The 16,977-nt window shown below is 56.3% G+C and overlaps 5 protein-coding genes across 5 annotated transcripts; 2 read left to right on the top strand and 3 right to left on the bottom strand.

The window, feature by feature from the left end:
* The first annotated feature begins 743 nt into the window (after positions 1–743).
* Positions 744–3,081, top strand: EV422DRAFT_531705 (malate synthase). The gene is made up of 6 exons (XM_053070478.1): positions 744–1,046; positions 1,121–1,188; positions 1,272–1,330; positions 1,418–1,680; positions 1,759–2,839; positions 2,919–3,081. Exons 1-6 carry the CDS (start codon positions 940–942, stop codon positions 2,970–2,972), a joined length of 1,632 nt encoding a protein of 543 aa, XP_052924897.1. The 5' UTR covers positions 744–939; the 3' UTR covers positions 2,973–3,081.
* A 65-nt stretch (positions 3,082–3,146) lies between these two features.
* On the bottom strand, positions 3,147–4,495 carry EV422DRAFT_79674 (RNase P subunit p29-like protein). The gene is made up of 3 exons (XM_053074407.1): positions 4,306–4,495; positions 3,617–4,231; positions 3,147–3,533 (listed from the first exon to the last, which is right to left on the bottom strand). Exons 1-3 carry the CDS (start codon positions 4,379–4,381, stop codon positions 3,328–3,330), a joined length of 897 nt encoding a protein of 298 aa, XP_052924898.1. The 5' UTR covers positions 4,382–4,495; the 3' UTR covers positions 3,147–3,327.
* Positions 4,496–4,972: 477 nt separating this feature from the next.
* EV422DRAFT_531710 (CYTH-like domain-containing protein) lies at positions 4,973–7,219 on the top strand. The gene is made up of 6 exons (XM_053070479.1): positions 4,973–5,886; positions 5,966–6,041; positions 6,131–6,180; positions 6,258–6,410; positions 6,508–6,732; positions 6,828–7,219. Exons 1-6 carry the CDS (start codon positions 5,194–5,196, stop codon positions 7,011–7,013), a joined length of 1,383 nt encoding a protein of 460 aa, XP_052924899.1. The 5' UTR covers positions 4,973–5,193; the 3' UTR covers positions 7,014–7,219.
* Positions 7,109–8,641, bottom strand: EV422DRAFT_587913 (uncharacterized protein). The gene is made up of 4 exons (XM_053073482.1): positions 8,478–8,641; positions 7,900–8,069; positions 7,630–7,828; positions 7,109–7,570 (listed from the first exon to the last, which is right to left on the bottom strand). Exons 1-4 carry the CDS (start codon positions 8,612–8,614, stop codon positions 7,204–7,206), a joined length of 873 nt encoding a protein of 290 aa, XP_052924900.1. The 5' UTR covers positions 8,615–8,641; the 3' UTR covers positions 7,109–7,203.
* A 247-nt stretch (positions 8,642–8,888) lies between these two features.
* On the bottom strand, positions 8,889–10,666 carry EV422DRAFT_620523 (uncharacterized protein). Its single transcript, XM_053074102.1, has 3 exons — positions 10,002–10,666; positions 9,407–9,931; positions 8,889–9,030 (listed from the first exon to the last, which is right to left on the bottom strand). Exons 1-3 carry the CDS (start codon positions 10,525–10,527, stop codon positions 8,903–8,905), a joined length of 1,179 nt encoding a protein of 392 aa, XP_052924901.1. The 5' UTR covers positions 10,528–10,666; the 3' UTR covers positions 8,889–8,902.
* Positions 10,667–16,977: the final 6,311 nt, after the last annotated feature.

The following is a 16,977-nucleotide window of genomic DNA, read 5'->3' on the forward strand; positions in this document are numbered from 1 at the left end:
CTTCTTCTCGCCCCTTGACTGGACGTGACCGGGAGTTCCGGAGAGGATAGCGTCACCCTCGGGACCCTCGACCTCGTCCTCAGACTCCTCGTCCTCGACCTCCTGGACCTTGGGGACCTTTTCCTCGGGCTTGTCGTTCGCTGCTTTGGACGCCATTTCTAGTAGGAGGAATTTTGTCTTGTTAACTTTCCTAATTCACTTCGGTTGAGACCTCCGCTCGTCCTTTGAGTAAACTATGATCTGGGGCCGGCCTTTGGGCTCCCGAGTTCTGCAGGCCACGATCTGACCGCTCCCCCCGAGGATCATCCAAGCATTTCGACGGCAGCGGAGCAGACATGGACCTCCAGCGCTCTCCTGACGTTTACCTGTGTGTTCTTGTGGGGAGGGGGTTGTTGATCGAGACCTTTCTTGTCGATGTTTCGATGTTCGTTGTCGTTCGCAGAACCGCTCCGCGACACTTCGCCCATTGCCGTTTCCTGTACCATTGCGTAAGCCATGGATGAGTCACCATGACGTGCGCACGAATCGAAAGACAGGCAGGTGAGTTCACATGACTCGGAAATAAAAGGGACGAACGATGCCGATGACGTTCCGTTGTTGCAGTTTGGCACATGCTTGGGAGTTGCAGAAGTGGGAATAGCTTGCCTGACATGTGATGAGTCACGACCCGTGGCCTCCCGGCTTGTCCCGCACGCGTCCGCATTCCCCACCGGACGCGGACGGAGCAGCAGCATGGCATGTGTGGGCAATGATATCAGTTGGGAGGGGGAAGAACTGCGCACAACGGGCTGCTCGAATATTATTAGGGTCCCTTATCCCCCCCCTTCACAACCCAGAACCATTTTCCCACGACTTGCAATCACCAGATTCCCCACTCCATCGATCCCACTATTACAATACCATCAGAACCAACGCAGTAAGCAACAGCAACACCCAGTCATGTCCATCCAAACAGCAAAGGGCGTCTCCATCTTGGGCCCAGTCAAGCCTCAGTACGCGGACATCTTGTCCATTCCCGCTCAGGAGTTTGTCGCTACTCTCAACAGGTGAGTCCCAATACAAGGTTGTGTTTTTACTCTCGGTTTACCTTGCGCTGATCCTGACTACTTGTGTTGCATAGGGCATTCAACGGTCGTCGCAAGGAGCTCCTCCAACGACGCGTCGAGCGTCAGAAGCAGCTCGACGCTGGTGAGTTCTAGTCCCCGTTGGCCTTTGGCGGAAAATTCGGAAGGATTAGGTATCACTAACCAGCGATATCTCTGTCTTTTCAGGAAAGTTCCCTGATTTCCTTCCCGAGACAAAGGCGATCCGTGATGACCCTACTTGGAAGGTGAGCTTCGGACAACCGGGATTGAAGTCTTGATTTTCCCACGCCGTCCTTCTTTCGTGAACCGGTCTCTCATGCTTCGAGTTCTAGGCCGCGCCTCCCGCTCCAGGATTGATTGACCGTCGCGTCGAGATTACCGGTCCCGTCGACCGGAAAATGGTCATCAACGCTCTCAACTCCGGGGCATTGACCTACATGGCCGACTTTGAAGACTCGAATGCTCCCACATGGGAGAACAACATTTCAGGACAATGCAACCTGCGGGACGCTGTCCGAAGACAGATCGACTTCCAGGCACCTAACGGAAAGTACTACAAGTTGAAGGAAGGCCGCCTCGCCACGCTGCTCGTCCGGTAGGTTGATTGCTGGCATTCAAACAGTTTAGCCTGATGAAAGTTGCCCTGGTCTTACCGTCTCCTTCATTTATACAGCCCTCGTGGATGGCACTTGGAGGAGAAGCATTTCCTGGTCGATGGAGAGCCAGTATCGGGATCCATCTTCGACTTTGCTCTCTACTTTTTCCACAATGGTGCGGAGTCCGTGCGCCGCGGGTTCGGACCGTACTTCTACCTCCCGAAAATGGAGTCGCACCTGGAAGCCAGGCTATGGAACGACGTTTTCAACCTCGCTCAGGACATCCTCAGCATTCCCCGCGGTACTATCCGAGGGACCGTCCTGATCGAGACCATCATGGCAGCGTACGAGATGGACGAGATCATCTTTGAACTGCGGGACCACTCCTCAGGGTTGAACTGTGGTCGATGGGACTACATCTTCTCCTTCATCAAGAAGTTCCGTAACCACTCCCAATTCGTGCTGCCCGACCGTGGCGACATCACCATGACCACGCCCTTCATGGACGCCTATGTCCGCCTCCTCATCAAGACCTGCCACAAGCGCGGCGTGCACGCCATGGGCGGCATGGCAGCCTTCATTCCCATCAAAGACGACCCCGCCAAGAACGACGCGGCGATGGCCAAGGTCCGCGCCGACAAGCAACGCGAGGTCCAGGCCGGCCACGACGGCACCTGGGTCGCGCACCCAGACCTGGTTAAACTCGCCAAGGACATCTTCGACAAGCACATGCCCCAGCCCAACCAGCTCTACATCCGCCGCGAGGACGTCGAGGTCACGGGCGCCCACCTGATCTCCACCCAGGGCGTCAGCGGCAAGATTACCGACAACGGCCTGCGCATGAACATCGACGTCGCGCTGCAGTACATGGAGGCCTGGCTCCGGGGGAACGGGTGCGTGCCCATCCATAACCTGATGGAGGACGCGGCTACCGCTGAGATTTCGAGGTCGCAGCTGTGGCAGTGGGTGCGTCACCGTGCCCGCACCGCTGAGGGGAAGGAGGTCACGCCGGAGCTGGTTAGCAAGCTGCTGGATGAGGAAGTGGAGAAAGTGAAGCAGCGGCTGGGAGAGCAGAAGTTTGCGGCGTCCAAGTTTGAGCTCGCTAAGAAGCACCTTGTGGGGACTATCCAAGGGAGGGAGTACTCTGATTTCTTGACGGTATGTCAATTCTTTTACCCATGCTTTGTATCAGACTCACTTCCTCAACGCAAATCCCACCTTCTTCTTCATCCCACAGACTCTTTGCTACGACTCGATCCTCACCCTCTCCGCCGGTGGCGCTAAGCTTTAAACAAGTTGCGTCACCCTGCCGACCCCCAACCTCAGGAATGCCACCCCAACCACCTATCACAGCTGCATATAGCTCTATAGTCAGTCCCGCTTACTCGTAGTTTTCTTTCTGTTGATATATTCTGTGTGAATTCATCGTGCTCGTTATCGTCTATGCTACTATCTGCCCCTCAGGGATCCTATCAACCTGGACCACCCTACATTCTAAGCCTTCTTCCCGTCAGCGGTAGGCCAATCTCGCAGTAACAGCATGGCTCGCACCACCTATGACCACCATGCAATCGTGATAGATACTAACGCCCATGCATCCACGCCGTACCTCCTCCTCCACTCGACCCCCGATGTAGGACAAAATATCAAGGCAAATCAACAGAAGCCTTATCTTTGAACTTCTTCGCGGCGCGCTCGCCCGGCCGGGTGCGGAACTGGTTGCCGTAAAGCGTGTAGATTTTCGCCGCCGTCACCTTCTCCATCGCCGTCGTCTTCTCCGCCGTCGTCCTTGATGATATCGTCATGGCGGGTGTAGTAGTAAACGTAAACACCGTATTCCGCTTCGGTATCACTTCAAAAGTTGCCCACGTCAATAAAAAAGAATGCAATGCTAAATAAACACCCGCAACCACACACACAGGCACCCCGCCATACCTTTAACGCCCCCGCCCCGCCCCACCAAAGTAAACATATTCTCCGTCTCCTTCACCACCACCCCACACAGCCCCACCAAACTCGGACACTTGGCCTTGACCACCGTGAACACCGCGCCATGGTAATCCGCACGTAACAATCTCGGCAGGACATTCTGCGGGGCCGTTTCTGTTCCCAGCAGTTCCGTCATGTAGGATGTCCAGAGGGCGTGGAGGGGGAGGAAGGATTCGAACGTATATGCCTTGTCCGAGGATGATTTGAGAGAGAACCAGCCCGTGGCTTTTTTTTCCTTGGAGGTCATGCATTTGGTTTTTCGGCGGGCTTTCTGGAGGGCGAGACGGTCCTTGCGGGCGGTGCGCAGAGCGTCTGGGGCGGGGTTGTTGGCTACGACGAGGGTTTTGTTGTGGAGTTTGGATGTGTATGTGCGGGTAGGGTTGGTCGTGGGGGGGAGGATGTGGGAGATGAGGGTTTGAGTGAAGGTTCCTGGTGTGGTGGTTGCGGGGATAGGGTCGGGATCGGTGGTAGATTGGGAGGAGGCGAGGAGGGAGGCGGGAAGGGGGTCATAGAGGGGCCCTGTGGCGTCCGGGTTGGGTGGGGGTGGGGTTGGGATGGGTGCTGGGAGAGATGGGGGGGTGAGTACACTTTTTGATGGGATGGAGGAGAGTTGTTTGAGTATGATATGTAAATACCTGCATTATGCTCCTTTTTCGGCCTCTTCTCATGCGGCTTGTTGCCTGCCGGCGGTGCTTTGCGTTTCGGTGGCATATCGTCTCAGTAGTACAGTACACACCGATGTTTTTGTTCCTTTCCTCAAAGTCCCACTCGTTCGTCCCTCAGGTCGTCGGTGGCGGTGGCTGTTCACGGCTTGCCTGGCCCTTCAGCAACCTCTTTCCCTGCCTCCGCCTTCCCACTCCCCTGCTTCTTCTCAGCCGCCCTCCTCGCTTTATTAGCAGCAATAGCCGCGCCAATCCCCGGCCCCTCAGGCGTTCCCGGTCTACGAATGGGCGCCCCGGATCCCTTCTCCAGTATCTCCTGACGACGACGTTTGATCTCCTCGGTGTTGGTCGTCGGGTAGGCGACGGTGAAGATGGCGAGCGAGGCGGTGCTGAGGATGAGGCCGAGGGTTATGCGTTGCTTGGTGCGGTTTGTTAACATGGCATGTCTCGCCCCGTTTTGACCGACCCCGACCCGCTGGTAATTGGGGGGGCACGGTGCGGGACGATGGCAGGTGGAGAGGAGGTTGAGGGAGGGATGCTGCGACGAAGTTTATACCGCTGTCGGTTTGCGTCCGCTGAGGTGGAGGCTGTAGAAGCGGGGGTTGACCTTGTGAAAACGTGGGGAAAAAGGGCGAGGTGTTTGTCGCGCGGGAACAGGTCTCCAAAGGTTCCAAAGGTCCTCCCAACGATCGCAGCAAACCCCCATCTTGCACGTTCTGCAGGCATACGCTCGCAGTACACATACAGTAACACTATCCACCCCCCAACCCCCTCCGCACTTGCGCCTCCGATAACTCCCCACGTTCCCACACTCCCCATCCGCCCCCGACCTTCAAGCCACGTCTCTCTCTACTCACCAGAATGAGCGCCCCAGCTCGCAAACGAGCCCGCATAGAATCAGACGACGAAGGGGAGAACAGTCGGAAAGCAGACGATTCGCTTGATATCTTCAATGTCTTCGACAGCGACGATGATGACGGCGATGATGGTGGTGATCATGGTCGCGACGCCAGCACGTCGAAACAGGAGCAGAACGCGCGACCGCGGGGTATAGCGGACGACGATGATGACGACGAGGGCTCGGGGGAGGAGCTGGATCGCGCCGGGGAGGTGGAGGTGGAGGACGGGCGAGGGGGAGAGCGGGAGAAGGAGCCGCCGCGGAGTACGAATGGGAGTGAGAGCGGGACGTCGTCACCACCGCAGCCACCACCACAACCAAAACCGTTCAGCGGCCGCTCGTCCAGCCCGATACCGTTCAACCCTGGAGCGGGTGGTGTTGACACCACGAAGGTTGTGCCGTCACAAGTCAGGGAGTTCAACCCAAAGGCGTTCGACGGGTCAGGGCGGGGGGTGGTGGCGACCCACAACAACGCTGCGCCGACTTCCAGACCGGTGCAGCAGCCACAGGGACGGCCACCACAACCGCCACCATCGGTGTTCAGACTGGAACCCTCTCTGTTCGGGAAGAGACCGGAGGACGACACGGTGTTGCAGGTGTGCGACTTCTTGTGGCGGAATCTGATTGCGGGAAGGCAGGATGGGGCCATTATTGAGGTATATCGTAGGGGTTTATCGAGCCAGTTTGGAGACATGTGGCGGATACTGAAGCGTTTTGGGCGCTTGGTGGTGGCAGATTGAGGGGAAACTGGGCCTGATAATAGATAAAGCGACGAATCGGAGGATACAGCTGCCTGTACGATCTGAGACTGGTGAGTGAAATGGTGGCCACTAGCTACACTGACTGCACGTAGTAGTCGCCCGTTCAGCAAAACTGACATCACCCTCGCAATCAACAAAGTGATCTCAAACGAATCAGGCCAATACGTCTTCGACTCCGACATGACACTGGTAAAAAAAAAATCGCCAAATCCCATCTGACTCCTCTACCCTAACACCGGTTCCCATTTGTCTGCCCCAATCTCTAGTCACAACATGGCAACTTCAACAAACTCCTCAACTTCTACGTCGAGCAGGGCCAGGGCCGTCGCGTGCAGTACGCACATACGAAGATCATGGACGAGGTGTACGAGAGCCGCGGGAACAAGGTGCGGGTTTCGACTGACCAGAAAACAAAACAGGTGGGTTTCATAATCACGCCCCATCTCCCCTACCCCATCAGACCGTCCCCCCAATGTCTCACTCACCTCACCCCCCTCCGATACGTCCCCAATTCAGATTATCGAATGCGTCACCAAACGCCGCCTGGCCAACCTCGAAATCCACCTCCCCAACTCGCACCTCGACATCCGCATCACCGTCTCGCTCGAGATCCCCGCCGACCCCTCCCTGCTCCGTGACCAGATGCGCGACCGCGACCCGCAGCTCCGCCGCGCGAAGGATCGGTTGAGCTATACGCATGAGGCTATTAGGGTCGATTTGACGCAGGTTGTCAGGGTTGATGTACGTGTAACCTATGTGCCTCTTTGATTCTGACGTGGGGTGGGGTTCGATGGGCAAAGGGTGACAATTTTGAATGTGGGGTTGTGATTTTTTAGCCATACGGCCGCGAAGAATCGCGCACGCACGAAGTCGAAGTCGAGTTCCTCAACTCGGCACATTTACTGGAAGAAAAGACGAAACGGCATGCCGGCCAGCCGGACAATTTCAACGCGTACGTGTCGGTGTTTATGAATAATTTGAGGGGGCTTTGTCGGAAGGCTATCTCGCATGAGTTGCGGTGAGGATGATGGTCCGGTGGGTATACATAGAGAGAGGGACCCCCGCCGTTTCTTCGATCATGTGTTGATACTCTTTCTACGTGTTGATCGCACTGAGCTACAAGTTGCCATCATCGGCGATGCCTCCGGCAGAGGTACAATGATGTGGATGGCAGATAACCACCATGGAAAATGGGATGGGGTGAAATCTAGACTACCGGTTACGGGAGAATGCATGTGGTCTGCGGCCATCGCCAAACACCACCGAACGCACAATCGAGAGGAAATTCTTGGTGCTTAGGACATCCCGATTGTGCACTTTCATCCGTAGTCGTAGTGGTCGTCGTCTTCCAGGAATCTCAAATGGCGTCCAGTCTTGGTTGATACATTCGGGGTTGGGGCAACCCACCAATCCATGGACGTATTCCATTCTTCCCGTTCTAGCTTGCCACGGCCGAGGTGATAGCCGTCGTCGGATGTTTTTCTTCACACGACCGTGGCAGTTGGGGCACACGGACGACGTTCGATACTCATCTAGCAAGTAACATGGAATGCTGTTTCTTGCAAAGAGTGTGCGGAATCTAATTGCCATGATGAGTTAGCATATTATAGTACATAAAAAACGATGATGGTCACTCACCCCTTGGTCTTTGATGACTCCTGAAAGCGCATTGTTTTCCCAGCATCGCTCCAATCACCCAAGATGACCGAAAAATGCTTTCCATACCGGCGTCGCATGTTCTTGATGAGCTTGCTCTCAGACTTTTGCCGCAGTGAGAACGCCTTGAATCTGCAAGCGACGTGAATCTCATCCCGGTAAAACTCATCCAGGGCGGGATCTGGGATATGGATGGATGTCAGCCCATGTATTACTAAATTTGAAGATCAAAATTGAAGTAGAACATCATACCCGCATGTACGTGATCCACAATGAACGCTGAGAACGCCTCGATGTTCATGCTCTTGTGCGACGGAATATGTGATTCCATCTCAGCAATGCCGGCATTGATCTTTCGCTCCGTCATGTCTCTCCGAAAGTACCGAGACTTTGTCTCGACCGCCCGTTGATTGGATGTGTATCTGATATGGGTGGTGCATTGTGAGATTACTACTGCCCTGCTGTCCCCGCTATCCCCGCTATCCCGGCTATCCCCGCTGTCGCCGCTATCCCTGCTGTCGCCGCTACCGCCATCCCCGCCATCCCCGCTGTCGCCGCTGTCGCCGCTGTCCCTGCTGTCCCCGCCATCCCCGCCATTCCCGCTACCGCCATCCCCGCCATCCCCGCTGTCGCCGCTGTCGCCGCTACCGACATCCCCGCCATCCCCGCTACCGCCATCCCCGCCATCCCCGCTGTCGCCGCTGTCGCCGCTGTCCCCATCCGTGCCCTCCTCAACCCTCCCCGTCCCCGTCCCCACGATGTCCCCACGATTCCCCACGATGTCCCCACAATCCCCTTCGTTGGACATTCCGCAATCAGCTGAAACGTACCTAAATGGCCGCTCCTTCTTGATGTCTCGACAGAACAAGAGGTCACGCTTGCCCGGATCAATGCTGACGATGTTTGGAGCCTCCCTTAGTTCGGCGATGTGGTGCTCAAAATACAGCTGTTTGACTTCTTCCCGCATTTGGGCCTTGCTGCGCTTGCGCGCCCGATAGCCATACTTGAGCCCTGGCTTCTTGAAGTGGATGGTAACGGAATACCCGTTTGTGCTGGATGACCCATCGAACTTGAGACCAAGCTTCTTTCGATGCTTGAAGACCTTGTCCTGCAATCCATCATTCAGCGAGGTGATTGAAATAAAGGATACAGACTTAACTCACATTCACATTGAGAAACTGCCCCCACGGCTCCTGCTTGCGTTGATCGGTGAGTTTCCCCATGCGACGGCGGCCCAAGGCCAGGATATGAATGGCTAGGATCGTCGTGTCGATCCGAACAGATGACTGGATTCGAGATTTGCGCAGCGGGATAGCGGAAAACAGCCGCATTCCACGGCGCTCATAGAGGCGTGAGAGCTCACAATAGGCACCTGTGATGAGGCGAGGCAGGTGCGGACCATGATTAGACAAAAGAGGAAGCAGGGGGGGAGGGGGGGGGTTCCGCTTCCTGTCGGCCGGGGGGGGGACCACGTCGGCCCGGGTCCCGGCGCGCAGCCATTTGGCCAGGTCGGTGTACCAAGCAAGGCGCTCGCTCGCGTCGCTTCGCAGCCACGCACAAGCTGGAGGGGGGGGGGGGGGGGTTTGGGGGGGTTCGCTTCCTGTCGGCCGGGGGTGGGACCACGTCGGCCCGGGTCCCGGCGCGCAGCCATTTGGCCAGGTCGGTGTACCAAGGAAGGCCCTCGCTCGCGTCGCTTCGCAGCCACGCACAAGCTGGAGGGGGGGGGGGGGGGGGGATAAATATACAGGATGCAACTCACCTAAATATGGCATTGCGACCACCGCAAGGCTGTACGCAAGGGGCTCATCCTGGGGAGGAAACAGAGCCCATAACTCGTCAAGGAGAGTCCGCTCAAGTCGCGTGAGGCGGCCAAACTCCTCTTCGGTTGGGTACTCTTCAAATGTCGCATACTTTGTGAATTGATGGACACGCCGATAATACTGTTGGCGCTGCGCTCGGCTAACTCCGGCTCTCCGAAGATGCAGTACGACTTGCTTCAAACCAAGCCTTTCATTGACGTAGCGCAGAAACATTTGCATGAAATGCTCTTGTAGGTTGACTTTGAGGTTTGTGAAGATGCTCGTTGCCGTGTATGCTGCGGTCTGTTGGCAATTTCGCATGCGGATGAGGTCGAATCCGTGAACATTACAGTACTCTTGAACCCGTGGACGCAACTCTTGCGCGATGACCGGATTGCCGTTGTAGCCTGGATTGTTTAGCAGCTCAAATATCACACTGATGTGCTTGTCAGTGATGTCCGGGAAATCGTGTAGAGGATGATCAGCTGTGGCGGGCAGACGTGGCAGTCAGGACATTGTTTTATGGGAAATATACAGTGCACCTCAAAAACTCACCAAGGTAGTACTTGAGAAAGAAGGTGGTGTGGCGCGCAAGGACGTGAACGTTGCCGATGAATGTTGTCAGGCGCTCCCTTTGAGCTTGATTTTGATTATGGATGATTCGGTGAAGCGAAGCCTTGGTGCTTGCATGTGTCTGCCGGGGTCGTTGAGCGGGTGGTGGTGGCGGGGGTTCAAGCACCAGGGATCCACCCGGTGTGCTGGGAAAAAGGAAAGGGATGGGAGCGGGGAGGTTCAACGGACGCTGCAGACCTCTGTCCACTGGTGAAAGCCCTTGCTGCTGGTGCTGCTGCCCATCTTCATCGCCGGAACTCTCGCCAACCATGTCTGCAATTGCTTGGGGCAAGTGACGTTGGACAGAAGGTGGGAGCTCAAATCGCGGGGGTTGCAATGGTGTGGCTGGCAGACGTATGGGCAATCGCGGGGTAACCGGAGCAACCTTCCTCCTCTTCCGCCGTGGTGTGGTTGCTCCAGTAAAGATGCCACACCACAGGTGCCCCTGGAGCGCCTGGTGTGATGGCATGATGGCTGTGCTGTGCCGAGACAGGTGATGCAGGTGATTGCCATGATAGCTGTGTGTCAAAGAACTCGCGTCAGTGCTGTGGTAATGAAGCTGAGAACGGTGAGGAATTGCGGTTGTTACCTGGCGGCGGTTGAAGGTGAAAACGGGGATGCTTACTGCTCACAATTGCGTTGGGAAGGAAGGGGGTTGGGAAGGAGGGTTGGTATGTAATTGGGGGCCATGATGAGGTGCAATCAAGAGCGTGAGGAGCGCAAAGAGTGAGGAAGAGTAGAGTGAGGATCCCCAGGTTTTTTACACGCGTGTAAAGGATGTGGGGTAGCCTCCAGGCCAGCTAGCTGGGCAGCTAGGGTAGCTTCTGAGGTTGATTTTGGCTTGTCCACTGCTGATTGCAGCACCTCCAAGACCACACTCTCCTCCTCTCACACGAAACGTCAAGCGCTCGCAGCGGACGACAGCCCCCTCACCCCCCTGGCCAACGCCCGCCCCCTTCCAGCTCAAGCCCGGCAACTCACGCAGAGCACTCTCTGAGCACGCTCAGCGCTGACGAGGTGAGTGGCTGCTGTGCTGCCTGGGCGCGCTTGCTTTATGCCGATCTCGCGGCCCATGTTGAGCACGACCGCTCTTGACTCCCGCAATTGCTTGAGGTGCAGCCTGGATTTGGGCACTCGCGCTGGCCCCATTCTACCAACCCACTCCCACTCCCATGCCCACGCTACCTGCTATCTATTTCACCCCAACTAACTCACGTACACTCCATTCCCCAGACAAATCACCATGAGAGTGTCAAAGCCGCGGCGACGTTCCAAGAGCCGGCGCCTACACAGAGAATAGACGGGGCACGGTCCCCAGGCACTTTCCGGTTTGACGTGCGGGGGACGAATTTCTCCCCAAAATCCATTGAGGGCTGACTAGTACAGCGTGGGGCGAAAATCGTTCCCCTGACGGCGTCGCGGAGAATAGACGGAAGCACCCTTACGCCCTTCACGCTCGCCCTTACAGCTTCACGCTCTCAGCGCCGTGGTTTACCATTTGGTACGGCTGGTACGTAGGGGGGTAGGCACTACTACCAACATCATACGCTTCCTACTTCCACCGTGATCGTGAATTGTAACGTGTGATTGTAAAATCTACGCCGCTCCTAGTACGCGCTACTATATATATAAACACCGCTACTGTCTACATACAATGTGATGCGACGCGATCCTAGTGGTACTCCAACTTCATCATCTCCTCCGTCTTCATCTCGGCATTCACCTCCAGCTTCATCTTCTTCCGGCCCTTCCTTTCCTTATCCGCCAACCACTTCTTGCCCTCCTTCTTCTGCAACTCCACCTCCTCATCGTCCATCTTTATATGATGACCATTCCCTTTGCACATGGGGGGCAGGTGAGGCCAGCGACTGCTAACCATCTCCGCAGCGAGCTTTCCGTCCAACTCCCGGTTGTTGTGAAAGTTCTTGGAACCTTCCAACCCAAGCTCAAACACCTTTTGATGAGTAAACTGCAAGAATGCATACCGTGTGTCGGCGGGGTCTGAAGCCCACGTCTCCACAAAGTGTTCCAGAGCCTGACTGCGAATGAGCAAAATATCTCCGGGGCGGTAAGGCAGCATGATACCGAGATCGGGAAGGCAAAATCTTCCACCTTTCGTAAAGGTCCCAAAGCAGCACATCGGTGCCCAGCCGTAAGGGATGTCGCGTTTATTGTGATGAGGTGCAATTTGGTGGTTGGCTACCAGAACATTCATGGCATTGACTCAGGGGGCCCTAGTACCAGCCCAGAAGTGCTTCAAATCCTGCCTGAGGTGGGTCATCGATTGAGTGAGACGGTAATGGGCAATGGGGTCGGTGATGTTATGATCTCAACGACGGGGGCGGAAGCGAAGTAGAGAAGACAGGGCGAGTGTGATAGGCGACAAGAGATTGTATTGGCGAAACAAGAAACAAGGACTAGAACAGGAGATGAGAAGAACTGGTGTTGATCTGCTGGGGAGGAAGGGAATGGACGAAGAGAGGCCGGCTATTTATAGATAGGCAACCCAGCAGATCAGAGAACAACAACAACAAGAGGGGACTGGGGGGCGCCAGCTATGCTCCTAGAGCGTGCGTGGCGAGCGTAGAGAGCATTGCTACAGCTGCTGGCTATGGGGAAGCAGTGGGGGGTGTGGAGAAGCCGAGGGGGGATTGGCAAAATGAGAGGAGAGAGGAGGAGTGGCGATATTGCAAGAGGATTGGCGAAATGAGAGGAGAGAGGGGGAGTGGTATTGACATTGACACTGACATTGACACTGACATTGACATTGACATTGGCGTTTGACATTTGGCGGTTGACATTGGCGGCTGTCAGTAGGTAAGCTTATCGTATGGGCGCGTCGTCCATAACATCACCCCTCTCTTTAGCGGCGGCGGCGGCGGCGTCGAGTTTGGTGTGGCCGCAGAGGGGGTGCTACGGGGACAGAGGAAGGCTTGTTGGGGTACGCGCTGTGGAAGTCCTGGAGGAGTGCGTCGGTATGGGTGAGGTGTTCCACGGGCTCCCAGGTGTTCTCGGGGTCAGGCCAGCCCTGCCATTTGACCAAGTACTGAAGGCGACGACAATGGATGCGAGAGTCAAGGATGGCTTCGACAACCCACTCTTCTTGACCCTCAACGGTCTCTGGGGGCGCGGGTTTGGGTTCGTGTCGTTCGGGGATGGTGAAGCGGGGTTCGAGGAGCGAGACATGGAAGACATCGTGGATTTTGTACGTAGGCGGGAGCTTGAGCCGGTAGGCAACGGGATTGATTTTTTCAACGAGTGGTTGAGTTTCTGAGAGGGCCGGGTTGTCTGGAGGTTTTTGCGGAGGAGCCAGACGTGGTCGCCAGGCTTGAAGTCCGGTCCAGGAATTTGTTTAGCGTCGGCGTAGCGCTTCATTCGATCTTGGGCTTCCTTGAGCTCAAGGGCGAGCTGTTCATGGACTTCCCTGATTTGTTTAGCGCGGGCTTCAGCGGCGGGGTTGACGGATTCGGAGGTAGCAGAGGCCGCGAAACTGAAGCGGGGGTGGAGACCCTTGTTGGCGTAGAAGGGGGTGGTCTGGGAGGCGGACTGGTGGGTGTTGTTGTAGGCAAACTCGGTGGACGACAGAAGCTGTTTCCAGTTGTCCTGTTGGTGGTTGCAAAAGCATCGGAGATACTGCTCCAGGATCTGGTTGGTGCGTTCCGTCTGGCCATCGCTCTGGGGGTGGAAGGCCGAGGAGAGGTTGGCTTTTGCCCGAAGGAGTTCGAGAAGTCGACGCCAGAACCGGGACTTAAACTCGGGTCCTCGGTCAGAGATGACGTCGTCGGGGAGGCCGTGGAGACGGATGATGTTGTGGAAGACTAGGTCGGCGGTGGATTTGGCGGATTCTGACTCGCTGCAGGCGATGAAGTGGGCCATCTTGGTGAGGCGACAGTTGACGTTCAGGATGGAGTCGTACCCGTCCACGGGAGGCAGACCGGTGATAAAGTCCAGGGACCAAGATCCCCAAGGGCGGGTAGGGATACTGTTAGGGCTGGAGTAGGCCATATGGTTTGTGTCGACTGGATTTCGCTTGGCTACAGGACAGGTATCGCAGGACTTGTGGTAGGCCTTGACGAAGCGCCACTGGCTGTGCCACCAGTAGTTGCGGGAGGCGAGTTCGAGCGTCTTGGACATCCCAAAGTGGCCGGCTAGGGGTGTATCGTGCATGTCGTGGCAGACTTCAGCTCGGAGCTCGTTGGTGGGGACATAGACCGGGTTATCGTGCAGCAGGATCCCATCTTCATCTGAGAACCGCTTGATACGATCTTGGGTTTCCTCGGTTCGTTGGGCGAGGGGTATCTTGAGCTTTTTGCGAATGGTCTTAGCGAGGGGATCAGAGGCCTGGGCGGCCTTAATCTTGTCAAGCAGCATGGTATCCATGGGTGTGAGGTAGGCCGCGGCGAGTCAAAGGCGTTCGGGAGTCAAAATTGTGGTTGCCTGGGAGCGGAACACTTCTTCCCCCTTTTTTAGCTCATGTTCGGAGCGTCGGGAGAGGGCATCGGCTTGGTGCTGCTGGGAACCGGGGCGATAGGTAATGACAAAGTCAAAATCCGAGAAGAATATCGACCAGGGGGCTTGGCGGCGGTTCAGGGTGCGGGTGGTCATGAAGTACTGAAGGTTTTTATGGTCGGAGTAAACGGTGATCTTGTGACGGGCGCCAAGGAGATGGTGTTGCCACTGGGCAAAGGAGTCTTGGATGGCCAGAAGTTCCTTGTCGTAGATCTCGTAGTTGATCTCTTCGGCCGTGAATTTGCGAGAGTGGAAGGCCACGGGTTGGAGCTGATTGTCCTGGTCAGGTTGGAGGAGAACTGCGCCAAGAGCGAAGTCGGAGGCGCCAGTTTCGACGACGAAGGTCTTCTCTGGGTCAGGGTGAGCAAGGATGGGGGCGGTGGTGAATGCTTTCTTCAGGTTCTCGAAGGCTGTGTTTGCGGCGGGTGTCCAGGCATACGGGATGTCTTTCCGGGTCAGGGCTGTGAGCGGGGTAGCGATCTTGGAATAACCTTGGATGAATCGGCGATAGAAGTTGGCAAAGCCGAGGAACCGCTGGACGCCTTTGACAGTCTTGGGAGGTTCCCAATCCGTGATGGCAGCGATCTTCTTGGGGTCCATCTGGATGCCTTTCTCGGAGATGATGAAGCCTACGAACTCAACAGATTCGCGGTTGAATTCGCACTTCTCTGGTTTGGCGTACAACCCATGCTGTCGGAGGCGGGACAAGACTTCGCGGACATGTTTGGGGTGATCTTCGGGGTTCTTGGAGAATATCAGGATATCGTCGAGGTAGACGACAACAAACACATCGAGAATGTTGCAGAAGATGTCGTTCCTGGAAGACGCCAAGAGCATTGCTGAGTCCAAAGGGCATGACATTGTATTCGAATAGCCCGTAGCGGCAGCGGAAGGCAGTCTTCCATTCATCGCCCGGGCGCATGCGTAAGAGGTTATAAGCGCCGCGGAGGTCGATCTTGGTGAGACGGCGGGCGCCGCGCAAACGATCCATGATACCGTTGATCAGGGGCAGGGGGGGGTAGCGATTCTTCACCGTGATGCTGTTCAGGCCTCGATAATCCACGCAGAGGCGGAGAGAACCAGTCCTTTTTCTTCACGAATAAGACTGGCGCACCGGCAGGGGACTTTGAGGGTTTGATGAATCCTTTGGCAAGGTTTTCTTCGAGGTATTCGCAGAGTGCCTTCATTTCTGGTTCGCTGAGGCTGTAGATCGGGCCGGAAGGTGGCTGCTTGCCTTCTTCCAGATCGATTGGACAGTCGTAGGGCCGGTGCTCGGGGAGAGTGTCAGCATTTCTCCTTTCGAAAACGTCGGCGAAGTCTTGATATCTGGGGGGCAGGAAGTCTTTGATGTCTTTCTCGGGTGTCGGGGGTTACTGGGGCTAGGCGAGGCCGGGAGATCGGGTTTCGCAGGGTTGGCGTAGGCGACAAAGACCTGGTCATGCCTTGCTGCGACCCGGAAGGCTGGGGCGGAGATGAACGAGACTCGGAGCGGCGTGGGAGCCGGTTCTGGGGTGCTGGAGCGAGATACCTTGGGTACTGGAATTGACCATGTTTGTCGACGGGGAACTTCATCCTGGGGGATGCGGATCAAGGGCTCGGGGGTTCTGGCGGGTGCTGGGCTCGGGGGTGCTGGAGAGTTGTCCCAATTCGCGAATTCATGGTACTGACAGTCGCAACGGAAACGACCGAAAGGTTCTTGAAGTCAAGGTTAATGTCGTGGAGGCGGAGCCAGGGGAGACCAAGGAGGATTGGAGCATGGGGTGATTTGGTGACATGGAAGACGAGTTCTTCGAAGTGGTCGTCGACCCACATGCCTACTGGTTGGGTGTGATGGGTGATTGGCTCAGCAGAGCTGGGTTGACCGTCAACAAGTTCGATCGTCAGTGGACGCTGATGCGGGACTAGGGCGATGCGGTGTTTGCGGGCAAAGTCTCTGTCGATGAAGCAGGACAGGGCACCGTTGTCGATCATGGCTGAGGTAGGTATCGGGGCGCGGCTGGATGATACCATATGGTAACGGGGTAGTTGAAGGGTTCGACAGGACCCAGCGCAAGCATGGCGTGGGGGTTAATTTCGGAGTTTTTCGACATGGGCAGCGGCTAGGAGGGTTGTGTCGGCTATAACGGAGTCAGGAACCAGGGGGGTGGCCTCTCCCGTTGCAGGAGCTGCGAGGTTAGGAGGCCCGGGCGGATGTGTGTTGTCCAGTCGCTGGGGCTTTACTGCGGCTGGACCTTGGGAAAACCCTGTTCGGGGAGGGTTCTTTGATGTCGACGTTGGCGGCACGGGTGGTGGTCTTGTTCTTGACGGGGCAGACTTTTGCAATGTGCCCCGCGTCACCGCAGTAAAGGCAGAGGTTGTTGGAAATACGGCGTTGGCGTTCCTGAGGGCTCAGAGGGCCGCGGGGACGAGC

Source organism: Fimicolochytrium jonesii, assembly GCF_025526975.1.
Source record: "Fimicolochytrium jonesii strain JEL569 chromosome Unknown EV422scaffold_14, whole genome shotgun sequence".
NCBI lineage: Eukaryota > Fungi > Chytridiomycota > Chytridiomycetes > Spizellomycetales > Powellomycetaceae > Fimicolochytrium > Fimicolochytrium jonesii.

Excerpts from the sequence above, each read along its gene's own strand:
- EV422DRAFT_531710 (XM_053070479.1), top strand. The coding sequence starts at position 5,194 with ATGAGCGCCCCAGCTCGCAAACGAGCCCGCATAGAATCAGACGACGAA. Across the intron at positions 6,181-6,257 it reads TCGACTCCGACATGACACTG|TCACAACATGGCAACTTCAA; the intron begins GTAAAAAAAAAA and ends CCCAATCTCTAG. Across the intron at positions 6,733-6,827 it reads CGCAGGTTGTCAGGGTTGAT|CCATACGGCCGCGAAGAATC; the intron begins GTACGTGTAACC and ends GTGATTTTTTAG.
- EV422DRAFT_79674 (XM_053074407.1), bottom strand. The coding sequence starts at position 4,381 with ATGCCACCGAAACGCAAAGCACCGCCGGCAGGCAACAAGCCGCATGAG. Across the intron at positions 4,232-4,305 it reads GAAAAAGGAGCATAATGCAG|CACCCATCCCAACCCCACCC; the intron begins GTATTTACATAT and ends CATCTCTCCCAG. Across the intron at positions 3,534-3,616 it reads GCGGGGCGGGGGCGTTAAAG|TGATACCGAAGCGGAATACG; the intron begins GTATGGCGGGGT and ends CAACTTTTGAAG.
- EV422DRAFT_531705 (XM_053070478.1), top strand. The coding sequence starts at position 940 with ATGTCCATCCAAACAGCAAAGGGCGTCTCCATCTTGGGCCCAGTCAAG. Across the intron at positions 1,331-1,417 it reads GTGATGACCCTACTTGGAAG|GCCGCGCCTCCCGCTCCAGG; the intron begins GTGAGCTTCGGA and ends TTCGAGTTCTAG. Across the intron at positions 2,840-2,918 it reads AGTACTCTGATTTCTTGACG|ACTCTTTGCTACGACTCGAT; the intron begins GTATGTCAATTC and ends TTCATCCCACAG.
- EV422DRAFT_620523 (XM_053074102.1), bottom strand. The coding sequence starts at position 10,527 with ATGCCATCACACCAGGCGCTCCAGGGGCACCTGTGGTGTGGCATCTTT. Across the intron at positions 9,932-10,001 it reads CTTTCTCAAGTACTACCTTG|CTGATCATCCTCTACACGAT; the intron begins GTGAGTTTTTGA and ends TGCCCGCCACAG. Across the intron at positions 9,031-9,406 it reads GGTCGCAATGCCATATTTAG|CCTCATCACAGGTGCCTATT; the intron begins GTGAGTTGCATC and ends GCACCTGCCTCG.
- EV422DRAFT_587913 (XM_053073482.1), bottom strand. The coding sequence starts at position 8,614 with ATGCGGGAAGAAGTCAAACAGCTGTATTTTGAGCACCACATCGCCGAA. Across the intron at positions 7,829-7,899 it reads TGTGGATCACGTACATGCGG|ATCCCGCCCTGGATGAGTTT; the intron begins GTATGATGTTCT and ends TCCATATCCCAG. Across the intron at positions 7,571-7,629 it reads GAGTCATCAAAGACCAAGGG|ATTCCGCACACTCTTTGCAA; the intron begins GTGAGTGACCAT and ends CATGGCAATTAG.